We start from the raw sequence: 15,000 nt of genomic DNA on the forward strand, positions 1-15,000 counted from the left end.
TCTCTCTCTATCTCTCTCTCTCTCTCTCTCTCTCTCTCTCTCTCTTCCCCAGTTCCCCAGAAACACACTAGAATTCTAATTCCCACCAAAGAAAAGGAACACAATATGTTCTACCTTTGTCGGGTGACAACCTCGTATCTCCAAAAGGGTGAACTTTTCAGCAGACTAGGAAAAACAACCTTGTTTTCACATTGTCTTCCATTTTGGAAGTTCTACATTGGGAGTTGTAATGGGTTTTGCGATGTTTTCGGTCACGAAATTGATGACATCGAGAACCATGTGAACATTAAATTCAAGTAAGAACACCACACAACACTAGGCAACCCTAGTTAATTAGGTTTTGACGACACTGTGTTGTCCCCCAATGTGGAACTGAGAAACGTGTTCTGACATGTGACTTTGACTCAACACATAAATGTGCAGGGAAAGTGTCAATTAAAGGGAAAAAATCATTATAAAAACGCAGAACCTTTTCAGAAAGTACAATAGCAGCGACAAACAAGGTCATGTATGCAGTATCTGTGAGGTTTTGCCCGCTGCTCACCACCTTTTCTCTGTTTCTTTAAAGCCTACTGTTAGAAATTCCCTTCTCACTCACTCTCTCTAGCCCCCACCCTCTCGTTCTTTACTCTCGTTTACTCTCAGTGGCCACACCTGGACTATTATCAATTACCTCTCGCACCTGTGGTGGCAGGCTAATTAGTTCCCCTGTGGGCTTTAAATACCACGGCTCTTCCCCTCGTTTCGGCGTGGGGTCGTGTTGTATTCATGCTGAGTCATATTCTCTAACATCTAGACTCTTTCGGGAGATCCTCTGGTCTACCAATGCTGTATATGGATTTCTCCAGCCTTGAGATGTTTTGCTCCAGCCTTCGTCTGCTGTCGCCGTAGCCTGTGGAGGAGACTGTTCTGCGCTCCCTGTAACTTCCACGGGAGGCACCCCAGCGTTCCACTGCAGACCCCAGCGCAGCTGTTCGTCCTGACGCACATCTAGACCAACGCGCATCTCCCGGACCCTCGGGCTTGGCACGCTCTCCAGTCACCAGCGCGCAACGCGCATCTGCAAGGGCTTGGCACGCTCTCCAGTCACCAGCGCGCAACGCGCATCTTCAAGGGCTTTGGCCACCTGTCGCCGTTTGCCTGGAGGGAGACACTGTACTGCGCTCTCTAATCCTCTACGGGAGGTATTCCAGTGTTCCACTTCAGACCTTCGAGCTTGGCACGCTCCTCCGTACCAGCGCACAGACGCGCATCTTCCAGACCTTCGAGCTTGGCACGCTCCTCCGTACCAGCGCACAGACGCGCATCTTCCAGACCTTCGAGCTTGGCACGCTCCTCCGTACCAGCGCACAGACGCGCATCTTCCAGACCTTCGAGCTTGGCACGCTCTCCAGACCTCAGCGCGCCGACGCGCATCTTCCAGACCTTCCTGCTTGGCACACTCCTCCACGCAGATGCACCAGATGCGTCTCTCGGTTCCGACGCGCACACCAAGGTGTGGCGCGCACTCTGTTCCTCGGCTCCGACAGCGGCTACCCGGTGGACGACACCCTCGCCACCGCCACTGTTCCGACGCGCACACCAAGGTGTGGCGCGCACTCTGTTCCTCGGCTCCGACAGCGGCTACCCGGTGGACGACACCCTCGCCACCGCCACTGTTCCGACGCGCACACCAAGGTGTGGCGCGCACTCTGTTCCTCGGCTCCGACAGCGGCTACCCGGTGGACGACACCCTCGCCACCGCCACTGTTCCGACGCGCACACCAAGGTGTGGCGCGCACTCTGTTCCTCGGCTCCGACAGCGGCTACCCGGTGGACGACACCCTCGCCACCGCCACTGTTCCAGCACTCTGTCCCTCGGCTCGGACAGCCAGCCACCCGGTGGCGATGCCCTCGCCCCGCTGCTGTCCCTGTACCATTACGCTTACGCCTGGGTGAGTTTTGATTGTGATGTCACTCACCCAGCGTAGTGCCCTTGCCCCCGTTCCCGCTGCTGTCCCTGTACCTTTACGCATACGCCTGGGTGAGTTTTGATTGTGATGTCACTCACTCAGCGTAGTGCCCTTGCCCCCGTTCCCGCTGCTGTCCCTGTACCTTTACGCATACGCCTGGGTGAGTTTTGATTGTGATGTCACTCACTCAGCGTAATGCCTCTTGCCCCCGTTCCCGCTGCTGTCCCTGTACCTTTACGCATACGCCTGGGTGAGTTTTGATTGTGATGTCACTCACTCAGCGTAATGCCCCTTGCCCTCGTCCCGCTGCTGTTCCTGCACCATTACGCATACGCCTGGGTGAGTTTTGATTGTGATGTCACTCACCCAGCGTATTGCCTCCTTTAGTTCTCACTTAGTTATTAGTTTGGACATTTCATCTCCCACTCTGTTTTGTTCTCTCGTGGATATTATTTTGGACATTTCATCTCCCACTGTGTGTTTGTTCACACGAAGATAGTATTTACTTTGTTACTTTGTTATTTGGACTGTTCTGCATCTGCTCTGTTTGTTCCCTTTGAATATTAACCCTCTCCTCTGTTCTGCAGAGCGGCCCAGATGTTTTCCCACCAGTCCCCAGTTCCTCCCTGTCCCCAGCCCGCCTCTGCGGTTCTCTGTCCCCAGTTCCTCCCTGTTCCCCAGCCCGCCTCCGCGGGCCTCAGTCCCCTCTGTCCCAAGTTCTCCCCTTCTAGTTCCACCTAGTCCCTAGTCCTCTATCCCTAGTTCTCCTAGTCCCTAGTCCTCTTTCCCTAGTTCTCCTAGTCTCTAGTTCCTCTGTTCCCTAGGCGTTCCCTTAACCTTCCCTTAGGCGTTCCCTTACCTTCCCATAGTGTTCCCTTTTCCTGCCCGCCTCTTAAAGGCACTTTACCTTCCCCTCTTGTGTTATTCCAGTGTTTTGTGTTTTCTCCCTTAAAGGGACAGTGCCCTTTTTCCCTGTTCTAAATAAATATCTGTTTCTTGGCAAACCATCATACCTGTCTTGTGTTGTGCGATTGGGGTCGGTTACAAACCATAACAGTACGACCCCACCAAATCGACGACCCCAGCCAGCACAGACGGTGTATGTTGAGTTTGCCTTTTTTTTTCTTGTTCCCTCTAGCTCCCCTGTTAGCCCTGTTAGCTCCCCTGTTGGCTTGTTAGTCTCCCCTCTAGCTCCCCTGTTAGCCCTGTTAGCTTCCCTGTTTGCCCAGTTTAGCTTCCCTGTTAGTCCTGTTTAGCTCCCTTGTTAGCCTGTTACTCCCCTGTTTAGCTTGTTAGTCTCCCCGGTTAGCTCCCCTGTTTGCTTCCCGTTTTGCCCTGTTTGACCCCCCTGTAGCTAGCCATGCCCTGGCAGCTAACCCAGTCCCTCAGCAGAGCCCCTGTCTGCTAGCTTAGCCCCGGCTGCTAGCACAGCCTCTATGTTTATGCAGCCCTTGCTGCTGGCATAGGCCCTGTAGCTAGCCATGCCCTGGCGGCTAACCCAGTTTCCCTCTGCATGGCCCCGGTCTGCTAGCTTGGCCCCGGCTGTTAGCACAGCCTCTATGTTAATGCAGCCTTGCAGCTGGCATAGGCCCTGTAGCTAGCCAGGCCCAAGCAGCTAACCCGGTCCCTCTGCATGGCCTCCACTTTTTTGTGTAGTTTATCCCACTGCTAGGACTGCCCTTTCAGCTAGCAAGGTCAGTTTTTCTCACACAGCTAGGACTGTCCTTCCAGCTAGCTTGTGCTCTCATGCTGGTCCAGCCCTGTCTGCCAGCCTAGCTCCGGCAGCTAGCGCAGCCTCTATGTTGATGTAGCAGTACAGCTAGCATAGGCCCTGTAGCTATCAGTGCCCTGGCAGCTACCCTTTCCCCCTGCTAGCCTGGCTCCGGCAGCTTGCGCAGCCTCTATGTTGATGTAGCAGTACAGCTAGCATAGGCCCTGTAGCTATCAGTGCCCTGGCAGCTAACCTTCCCTCTGCTAGCCCTTTCCCGGTGCTTCCATGGTTACCCCTTAGCTACCCTGCTTGCCCCTCAGTTCCTCTAGACCAGTTGCTCTAGACCAGTTCTCTAGACCCAGTTCCTCTAGACCAGTTCCTCTAGACCAGTTCTCTAGACCAGTTCTCTAAACCAGTTCTCTAGACCAGTTCTCTTGCCCAGTTCGCTAGACTAGTTCTCTAGACCCAGTTCCTCTAGACCAGTTGCCCCTCTGCTACCCTAGTTACCCCTCGGCGACCCTGTTTCTTTTGCTAGCCCCACTCTTGTGGTGGCTTCCCCTGCTGGCTTGGCCAGTACCTCTTGTTTTGCCCCCTGCCACTCTGTCTGTATTTGTTTTGGGTCGCCGGGTGGCTCCCGTTGAGGGGGGGGTACTGTGAGGTTTTGCCCGCTGCTCACCACCTTTTCTCTGTTTCTTTAAAGCCTACTGTTAGAAATTCCCTTCTCACTCACTCTCTCTAGCCCCCACCCTCTCGTTCTTTACTCTCGTTTACTCTCAGTGGCCACACCTGGACTATTATCAATTACCTCTCGCACCTGTGGTGGCAGGCTAATTAGTTCCCCTGTGGGCTTTAAATACCAGGGCTCTTCCCCTCGTTTCGGCGTGGGGTCGTGTTGTATTCATGCTGAGTCATATTCTCTAACATCTAGACTCTTTCGGGAGATCCTCTGGTCTACCAATGCTGTATATGGATTTCTCCAGCCTTGAGATGTTTTGCTCCAGCCTTCGTCTGCTGTCGCCGTAGCCTGTGGAGGAGACTGTTCTGCGCTCCCTGTAACTTCCACGGGAGGCACCCCAGCGTTCCACTGCAGACCCCAGCGCAGCTGTTCGTCCTGACGCACATCTAGACCAACGCGCATCTCCCGGACCCTCGGGCTTGGCACGCTCTCCAGTCACCAGCGCGCAACGCGCATCTGCAAGGGCTTGGCACGCTCTCCAGTCACCAGCGCGCAACGCGCATCTTCAAGGGCTTTGGCCACCTGTCGCCGTTTGCCTGGAGGGAGACACTGTACTGCGCTCTCTAATCCTCTACGGGAGGTATTCCAGTGTTCCACTTCAGACCTTCGAGCTTGGCACGCTCCTCCGTACCAGCGCACAGACGCGCATCTTCCAGACCTTCGAGCTTGGCACGCTCCTCCGTACCAGCGCACAGACGCGCATCATCCAGACCTTCGAGCTTGGCACGCTCCTCCGTACCAGCGCACAGACGCGCATCTTCCAGACCTTCGAGCTTGGCACGCTCTCCAGACCTCAGCGCGCCGACGCGCATCTTCCAGACCTTCCTGCTTGGCACACTCCTCCACGCAGACGCACCAGATGCGTCTCTCGGTTCCGACGCGCACACCAAGGTGTGGCGCGCACTCTGTTCCTCGGCTCCGACAGCGGCTACCCGGTGGACGACACCCTCGCCACCGCCACTGTTCCGACGCGCACACCAAGGTGTGGCGCGCACTCTGTTCCTCGGCTCCGACAGCGGCTACCCGGTGGACGACACCCTCGCCACCGCCACTGTTCCGACGCGCACACCAAGGTGTGGCGCGCACTCTGTTCCTCGGCTCCGACAGCGGCTACCCGGTGGACGACACCCTCGCCACCGCCACTGTTCCGACGCGCACACCAAGGTGTGGCGCGCACTCTGTTCCTCGGCTCCGACAGCGGCTACCCGGTGGACGACACCCTCGCCACCGCCACTGTTCCAGCACTCTGTCCCTCGGCTCGGACAGCCAGCCACCCGGTGGCGATGCCCTCGCCCCGCTGCTGTCCCTGTACCATTACGCTTACGCCTGGGTGAGTTTTGATTGTGATGTCACTCACCCAGCGTAGTGCCCTTGCCCCCGTTCCCGCTGCTGTCCCTGTACCTTTACGCATACGCCTGGGTGAGTTTTGATTGTGATGTCACTCACTCAGCGTAATGCCTCTTGCCCCCGTTCCCGCTGCTGTCCCTGTACCTTTACGCATACGCCTGGGTGAGTTTTGATTGTGATGTCACTCACTCAGCGTAATGCCCCTTGCCCTCGTCCCGCTGCTGTTCCTGCACCATTACGCATACGCCTGGGTGAGTTTTGATTGTGATGTCACTCACCCAGCGTATTGCCTCCTTTAGTTCTCACTTAGTTATTAGTTTGGACATTTCATCTCCCACTCTGTTTTGTTCTCTCGTGGATATTATTTTGGACATTTCATCTCCCACTGTGTGTTTGTTCACACGAAGATAGTATTTACTTTGTTACTTTGTTATTTGGACTGTTCTGCATCTGCTCTGTTTGTTCCCTTTGAATATTAACCCTCTCCTCTGTTCTGCAGAGCGGCCCAGATGTTTTCCCACCAGTCCCCAGTTCCTCCCTGTCCCCAGCCCGCCTCCGCGGTTCTCTGTCCCCAGTTCCTCCCTGTTCCCCAGCCCGCCTCCGCGGGCCTCAGTCCCCTCTGTCCCAAGTTCTCCCCTTCTAGTTCCACCTAGTCCCTAGTCCTCTATCCCTAGTTCTCCTAGTCCCTAGTCCTCTTTCCCTAGTTCTCCTAGTCTCTAGTTCCTCTGTTCCCTAGGCGTTCCCTTAACCTTCCCTTAGGCGTTCCCTTACCTTCCCATAGTGTTCCCTTTTCCTGCCCGCCTCTTAAAGGCACTTTACCTTCCCCTCTTGTGTTATTCCAGTGTTTTGTGTTTTCTCCCTTAAAGGGACAGTGCCCTTTTTCCCTGTTCTAAATAAATATCTGTTTCTTGGCAAACCATCATACCTGTCTTGTGTTGTGCGATTGGGGTCGGTTACAAACCATAACAGTATCTCTAGGAATGCAATACTTACTGGTTTGGACTGGATTTCTTTGGCATAGAGGGGTTGGAGAAACTCTGAGGCCCCATCCAGTTTCAGCCCCTTATCTGTTATTCTGAGGTTGCCCATGCCGTCCTGTGGAGAGGAGACAACATGGAATGGTAAATGGACTGCATTCAAACATTAGCACAGTTTTCCCAACCACTCAATTCGCTTCACAACTTGTGCCTCGCGCTCATCCGTTCGCTCACACACCGGCTCGTTGGGAGCATGTGCAGAGATCGAAACCTTTAGATTTAGAAAACACACAATGAGGCTGGAGACTACCTAGATATCACCACCAGCTGCCAGTCACAAAGTGACCAGAACTGACCAGAACTGACCAGAATTTACCAGAATTTACCAGAATTTACCATCCATATCATGGTTTGAATTTGATTATGCCAGGGTATTACTTAACCCTAGAACACTAATGTCGGGTGATTTTCACCCGGACAATTTAATTCATGTGATTTTCATTGTGTTGCTGTTGTCTGAGGAGGGCAGGTCCTTGGGTACCTTCATTGTTCACCAATTTTACATCGTTTTTTATAGCATCCCCCATGGTAATGTGTTTTGTGTTTTTTGTGATATTTCACATTGACAATTAAAAGAAGAGTACCTCAATTTGCCATGTATTGTTGTACGATAACATATTTTGATGATAAGTATGTTTTATGGGGTATATTGCATCGGATGAAATTCACCCGACGTTAATGGTAGTGTGATTTTAAACGACGTTAGTGTTCTAGGGTTAATGGTAAATCTAGAGAGGGGGGGGGGGCTGTCAGTCTGTCAGTCGGAGGCAGCGTTACAGCAGTGTTACAAAGTGTCCATGAGAGTAAGAGAACAACGACGGCCCAAAGGATATTAACGATAAGAGACGAAGCGGAGGCTCACAGACTCGCTTTGATTCCAACATGAGCGGCAGCCGCCGCTGACCCCACGCTCTCTACCCGGTGTGTATATAAGCCTGAGCAGATCATTCTGAAGATGAGAGAGACCATGCCTGATAGAAGACAATGAGATCTACCTTTGTGATCTTCCTTCCCCCCAGCAAAGCCCCCCCCCCAACGTCTTTTGATCCCCTTCGGTTCTGACGAGCAAATGGAGATCAAGACCCCTTGAAATCCCAAAGTATCTGAAAAGGGGTTTTTCATCATCCCCCACCATCCCCATGTAATCCTCCCCTTGTACCTTTCATTGCACCGTACGTGCGCTGTATTAGAATTCAAAAAAAGATGCCGGAACACTTTGTCGAGGACCTTGACGTGTCGTGATTGCGAATTGACCTTTTTCCGATGTAAATCAGGAGGCCGGTCCCCTGGGGAGATGGGCCGACTAACGTTGCTAAGTTGGATCTTCTGGGTCTTTGATGATTAAAGCCACTTATACGGAACTCTAAAGTGTAAGGAGAGAAGAGGGATATGTTTATTGACCACTCTGCCCTTCTGAGCATTCCTTTTTCTTTGATAGGAGGTCCTTGTCGCCGGATTCGGTCATTTATGGTTCATATGGTCCGTCTGTCAGTGTAACGTCCTATGCTTCCTACCATGCTCCCTGTCAGTCTTCCTGTGCTTTATAACATCTGTCCTATGCTTCCTATTACTATCTATAGCATGCTAATGCTAATCAATCAAGCAATCAATCAAATGTATTTGTATAGCACATTTAGACATGACACCTGTCAACCAAAGTGCTTCACAGTAAGTCGCATAGCAAAGAAAGTGCTCCTAAAGTATAAAATAAACAGAAAATATAAACAACCAACAGACAGATAAAGAACCAGAACAACACGTCAAAACAAACAAGGCAAGAGTCAGAGTGAGTCAGGGAAGGCTAGGGAGTATATATGAGTTTTGAGTTTAGATTTAAAAGACTCGATGGAGGGGGCAGATTTGATGGACATGGGGATGCTGTTCCAGAGGTCAGGGGCTGCGACAGCAAAAGCATGCCCCCCCCTAGACTTGAAATTGGACCTACGGGTAGTTAGGAGACCATTATCAGCCGATCTGAGGGCCCTGACGTTGGTATAGGGGGTGAGGAGGTCTGCTACATAAACAGGGGCCTTACCATTTAGGGCTTTATAGACTAATAGGAGAACCTTGAAATCTATCCTGCAGTGCACCGGGAGCCAGTCTAGCTCACTAATAATGCTAATAATAACTATAAGGAGAGCGGTCAGTGTTTTTGTGTGTTTGTCTGTCTATGTGTCTGACTTTCTAGTTTCATATCCCATCTACTGTAATCCATCATTGCAAAATAGTTTACATGCAGGTCTATAGGCCTACATCATTATCTTTATATCTATATTTCTCCCTCAATCTCTCTCTCTCTATTTCACTGAAACTTTTCTCTCTCTCAGGAGGTCATTCTAACTAACTTATACTGTTAAAATGGAACTCACGCTTGTCTGCTCACACAAAAACACACAACACACACACATTCACGTACTGACGAAGAGTCAGAATGTCAAGAATTCAAGAATAATTTGAAGCCCTCCACATACTTTTCCCCAAAGATATCTGCACTGGCCATCTGGCATACCGGGCATTTTCCCGGTGGGCTGACGCATCTTTGGGTCGTTATGATTTGATAAAAAAATATATATATTTATAAATAAATAAAAAGTTGTATTATTATTATTATTATTGGGGGGGGCTGGCTGTTCCATGACTGAGAGGGGGCTGGTACATGACTGAGAGTGGGCTGGCTGGTACATGACTGAGAGGGTGCTGGCTGGTACATGACTGAGAGGGGGCTGTGGTACATGACTGAGAGGGGGCTGGTACCATGTATTGTGCATCATTGTAGGTCAAACCATTAAAAGGTTAATTTCCACGGCAGCCATTTTGGATTTTGGTCTCTCACAAATTTCCCCCGCCTTTTAAAAAAATACCCCCCGGCTAAATTAGTTTATTAACCCTCCTAGATGACAAATACATTGAGAAACGAAGTGCCACAGATGACCCAGCTACTAGGTCCATATCGTATCATCATAATATTATTTAAAAAATCATTAGGATAAGGGTTCCCTTGATAAAGATGCATGAAAAGGCTGTATAATATACAACACCTGTAGCTCAACTGCAAAAACTGCTTTTTTGATTTGATTAGATTTGTATTTGGGAATAAAAAAATATGTCAGGGCGGCTGATTGGCGCAGTGGGCAAGGCGCTCACCTCTAACGCAGGAGACGCTGGGTTCGAGCCCAGCTCTCTGCGTTGCTACCGGCTGGCCGGTCGTTCATACTAACACAATTGGCAAGTGTTAGAGGGTGGGAAAGCCGGTGGGTGGGGATTTGACATTGTGGACAGCGACTCCTACAGGTCGGTTTGGTGACGCCGGTGCGACGGAAGCAGGAAGTGACGGGGGCAGTGTGAGCCTCCCACGTGTTACTCCTCGCCACTGAGAGTTTGAGCTGCTGCGGTGAAAAGATGCAACAGGCTGCCTCCTCGTGTACCGGAGGGGACACGTGATGCAAGGCTTCTGTCCTCACTACAACTGACCTGTGGGAGGCATAGTCTAGCAACATTCAAGACAGGGGAGGGAAGAATTGGATATACGAAATTGGGATGGGAGAAAAATAGAAAATGGGGAGAAAAAGTGGATCAAAAACAAAAAAAATCTAAAAAAAAATCAAAACTAATTATCTTGACCAATTTGTATTCCTGAGGATATCACCTAAACGCATTCATTAAAACACTTATTTCCAGGTGCTCGATGGAAGACATAAAAACACAGCACATATAGCCTACTCAACTGCTAATTTTAGCTCAACTGCAAAAATGTATGCCTACTTATGTATTAGCCTACAGGGAAAAGCACATTCACAACAGGCAGCAAAGTTTATTTTCAGCCAAGTATGGAAATAAGGTAACTATTAGGATATATATGGTATGGATTACTTACTCTTATAACTTATTACTATCTGTGGTAGCTCTAGTCTCCACCTACACACATTGTGCTGTCCATTAATCATGCACCTTCACATGGTAGGCACATTAACAGTAGGTCAAACTCCCCAAACAAACAAGCACACCATTGATTTAATTGCCATATAAATCACATACAAATATCTAACTATTACTCCTCTCTGAACATGAATATAAAACAAGAAGGTGATCTATTAACTGTGTAAACCTTATGCAATATTTATCATTGATATTTGAATACTTGAAATCTGTATGAACTGAGTAGTTAGTATCAAATGAAATACGATGGAACAGCTCCATGCATTCATTGAATAAACAACTATTTGCTCATTACCAGTATGGTATTGTTTAAATTGTACAGCTTTTTGCACATCTTTGTCAGGGAATTCCAACAATTCTGGACTTGAATGTACCAGTTAATTGTAATCATCTCTCTATCTTTATGTCTAGTCAAGCCAGGTTGTGGAGGAGAGAGACAGGGATGAACAGGCTATAGACTACTTTGCCCATCCTGAGCCTGCTATGATGCAGATGTTTTTACATGACCACCCAAAACAAGATTCAGCCAAGAGTGAGTGAGTACACTGGTCCACTTGCACTGGTACACTTGTCCATGGCACTTACTACTCATCTTTGTAGTGGTTTGGGGCAATAGTACGGTAGGTACACATATTTAAGGGGACCGCAAGGATGGTGTACTGGTGGGTGGTGTCCGACCGATTATGGTGGGCCGGTCTGGGCCAAGACTGCCAGGGCCGATTTTTGGTCCCAGTCCAGCCCTGTCAACTGGGGAAACATGTATCTCATTAGAAACCCTGCTAAGGGAATGAGGATATTCTCCCCCAAGAATTAGGAGACTATTTTATATAATAATAATAGTGAATGAGCTAGCTATAGAGCTGCAGGTCGCAGCTTTTATGTAACTTGTGTTGCGTCGATATGAGACTACTCTCTAATCTATACTATGAACTCCAATCATCCTCTGCTGTCTACATCACTACAGACTAGTCACTGCTGCCTACAGTACATCACTACAGAGAATAGGTCACTGCTGCGTACATCACTACAGAGAATAAGTCACTGCTGCCAACATCACTACAGGTGATATGTCACTGCTACCTACTGAACATCACTACAGAGGATATGTCACTGCCACGGGCCCGTGTCTCTCTCCGCGTCTGTCACCCTCTCTCATCTCACTGTCTATTACTCTCTCTCCTCTCCTCTCCCCCCAGTCTGTTACTCACTTCACTCTCTCTTTCTCTCTCTCATTAATTTATCCTCTCTCTGTCACTCTTTTCTCCTCTCTCTGTCACTCTCTTCACTCTCTCACTCTGTCACTCATTTCTCCTCTCTCTGCCACTCTCTCCATCAATCTCCCAGCCCATCCCTTCCCTGTCTCCCTCCCTTCCCTGTCTCCCTCCCTTCCCTGTCTCCCTCCCGCCCTAACGCATGTCCCTCCCTTCCCTGTCTCCCTCCCTTCCCTGTCTCCCTCCCGTCCAAACGCATGTCCCTCCCTTCCCTGTCTCTCTCCCGCCCTAACGCATGTCCCTCCCTTCCCTGTCTCCCTCCCTTCCATGTCTCTCTCCCGCCCTAACGCATGTCCCTCCCTTCCCTGTCTCCCTCCCTTCCCTGTCTCCCTCCCGCCCTAACACATGTCCCTCCCTCCCCTGTCTCTCTCCCGCCCTAACGCATGTCCCTCCCTCCCCTTTCTCCCTCCCTTCCCTGTCTCCCTCTCGCCCTAACGCATGTCCCTCCCTCCCCTGTCTCCCTCCCGCCCTAACGCATGTCCCTCCCTCCCCTGTCTCCCTCCCGCCCTAACGCATGTCCCTCCCTCCCCTGTCTCCCTCCCGTCCTAACGCATGTCCCTCCCTTCCCTGTCTCCCTCCCGTCTTAACACATGTCCCTCCCTCCCCTGTCTCCCTCCCGCCCTAACGCATGTCCCTCCCTTCCCTGTCTCCCTCCCGTCCTAACGCATGTCCCTCCCTCCCCTGTCTCCCTCCCGCCCTAACGCATGTCCCTCCCTCCCCTGTCTCTCTCCCGTCCTAACGCATGTCCCTCCCTTCCCTGTCTCCCTCCCGCCCTAACGCATGTCCCTCCCTCCCATGTCTCCCTCCCGCCCTAACGCATGTCCCTCCCTCCCCTGTCTCTCTCCCGCCCTAACGCATGTCCCTCCCTCCCCTGTCTCCCTCCCGCCCTAACGCATGTCCCTCCCTCCCCTGTCTCCCTCCCGCCCTAACGCATCTCCCTCCCTCCCCTGTCTCTCTCCCGTCCTAACGCATGTCCCTCCCTCCCCTGTCTCTCTCCCGCCCTAACGCATGTCCCTCCCTCCCCTGTCTCCCTCCCGTCTTAACGCATGTCCCTCCCTCCCCTGTCTCCCTCCCTCCCCTGTCTCCCTCCCGCCCTAACGCATGTCCCTCCCTCCCCTGTCTCCCTCCCGCCCTAACGCATGTCCCTCCCTCCCCTGTCTCCCTCCCGCCCTAACGCATGTCCCTCCCTCCCCTGTCTCTCTCCCGTCCTAACGCATGTCCCTCCCTTCCCTGTCTCTCTCCCGCCCTAACGCATGTCCCTCCCTCCCCTGTCTCTCTCCCGCCCTAACGCATGTCCCTCCCTCCCCTGTCTCCCTCCCGCCCTAACGCATGTCCCTCCCTCGCCCTCCATCGTCCCACCTTCCGTCCAACTCTCTTTCTCCCACCTGCAGCGTTTCCTCCTCCCTCAAAATTAAATCACCCTAACCCTCTCCACTCTGACCTCTGACCTCCGTCCAACGCTGAAGTTCCCTCCCTTACTCTCTCTTTCCCTGTCAGCTGTTTCCAAGGACTTCTTATGATCTAATTTTAAGTGGAAATTAGATTTTGTTGTTTTTTAACACTCAGCATACAAATGGTTGTGTATTTTGCTTGATGAATGAGGCTCAATGAGCAGCATGAAATACGGAATAAATAAATAAATAAATATAATAAAAAGTGATTATTTTCTACAGCGAGTGGCACACCGCAGCCGACGAGATGGGTAGCTATGAATAATTCAGGGCTCACTTGCTGACAGAGGGGGCTTCTGAACACTCCTCTCCTCCTTCCGTTTATCCTCCTCTCTCCTTCCTCCCCTGCCCTTTCTACCATCCCTCCGCCTCCTTCCTCCTCCGTTCTCGTCTCTCCTCCGTAGCCTCTCTAGCCTTCCCCAATATCTCTCCCTCCTTTTTTTCCCCTTCCTCTCTCTCTCCATCCCCCCCCCCCCCCCCCCCTGTATCTCTCGTGTCACTGTCTGTCGGTTCTCGATTATTACAGGCATTGGTGATATGAACATGCTACTTGTTTAATGCAGATAAGAGGTCAAAATAAATACTGTACACTATCGGCATTGTTAATCAGACTTACATTACTTCCAGATAGAAGTGCTTCATGTGCTGTTCTTGAGGTTGCACTGTTCTCTCATTTATGTTTCTGCCACAACAACAAGGCATAGTTTCCTTACTTCATCAATGATAGGCCTTGATGTCATTCCCAAAATATATACGTTGGCTTATTATTATTGTCATAATTGTTTTTGCAGTTCTTATTTAGTCTGAATAATAATTTATTTACAGTACAGCTCTTGTACTGATTCATATACGTAGGCTTACATATGTTTGACTAGTGATGTCATTGCTGCCTGTCAAATTTGTCAATGTAGGGGAAATATCTTCAATGACAATATAATCATGACACTTGAGACCATCTGCCCTGCTGCATACTTGATGTTGAGATTGAGATTCTGGTTTGACCTTTGGTGCACCTTGGGAACCACTGTAGTGGCCTACAGACATGTTCGAGGGCAGGGGGCAACACGTGTGGACATCAGAACTGGATAGTAGATATTTGGAGATATTTCAGACACACACACGCACACACACACACACACACACACACACACACACACACACACACACACACACACACACACACACACACACACACACACACACACACACACACACACACACACACACACACACACACACACACACACACACACACACACACACACACACACACACCCACACACACACACACACACACACACACACACACACACACACACACACACACACACACACACACACACACACACACACACACACACACACACACACACACACACACACACACACACACACTTTCACTACCACCCTACAGAAGGTTAACCTTTCACTACCACACTACAAAATGTTAACCTTTCACTACCACACTGCAGAAGGTTAACCTTTCACTACCACACTGCAGAAGGTTAACCTTTCACTACCACACTACAAAATGTTAACCTTTCACTAGCACACTACAA

General features: G+C 50.6%; 1 protein-coding gene across 1 annotated transcript in view; it reads right to left on the reverse strand.

Moving 5' to 3' along the window:
• The window catches only part of sgcd (sarcoglycan, delta (dystrophin-associated glycoprotein)), a gene marked incomplete at its 5' end in the record, with an annotated part of 136,635 nt that overhangs the window by 20,105 nt on the left and 101,530 nt on the right, over nt 1-15,000 (reverse strand). Inside the window, one exon of the mRNA XM_084320501.1 lies at nt 6,708-6,841. Within this exon, the coding sequence (XP_084176627.1) occupies nt 6,708-6,841 (134 nt within the window). The remainder of the gene's footprint in view (nt 1-6,707; nt 6,842-15,000) is intronic.

This window comes from Notolepis coatsorum (genome assembly GCF_963971535.1).
Source record: "Notolepis coatsorum genome assembly, chromosome: 8".
Taxonomy (NCBI): Eukaryota; Metazoa; Chordata; class Actinopteri; order Aulopiformes; family Paralepididae; genus Notolepis; species Notolepis coatsorum.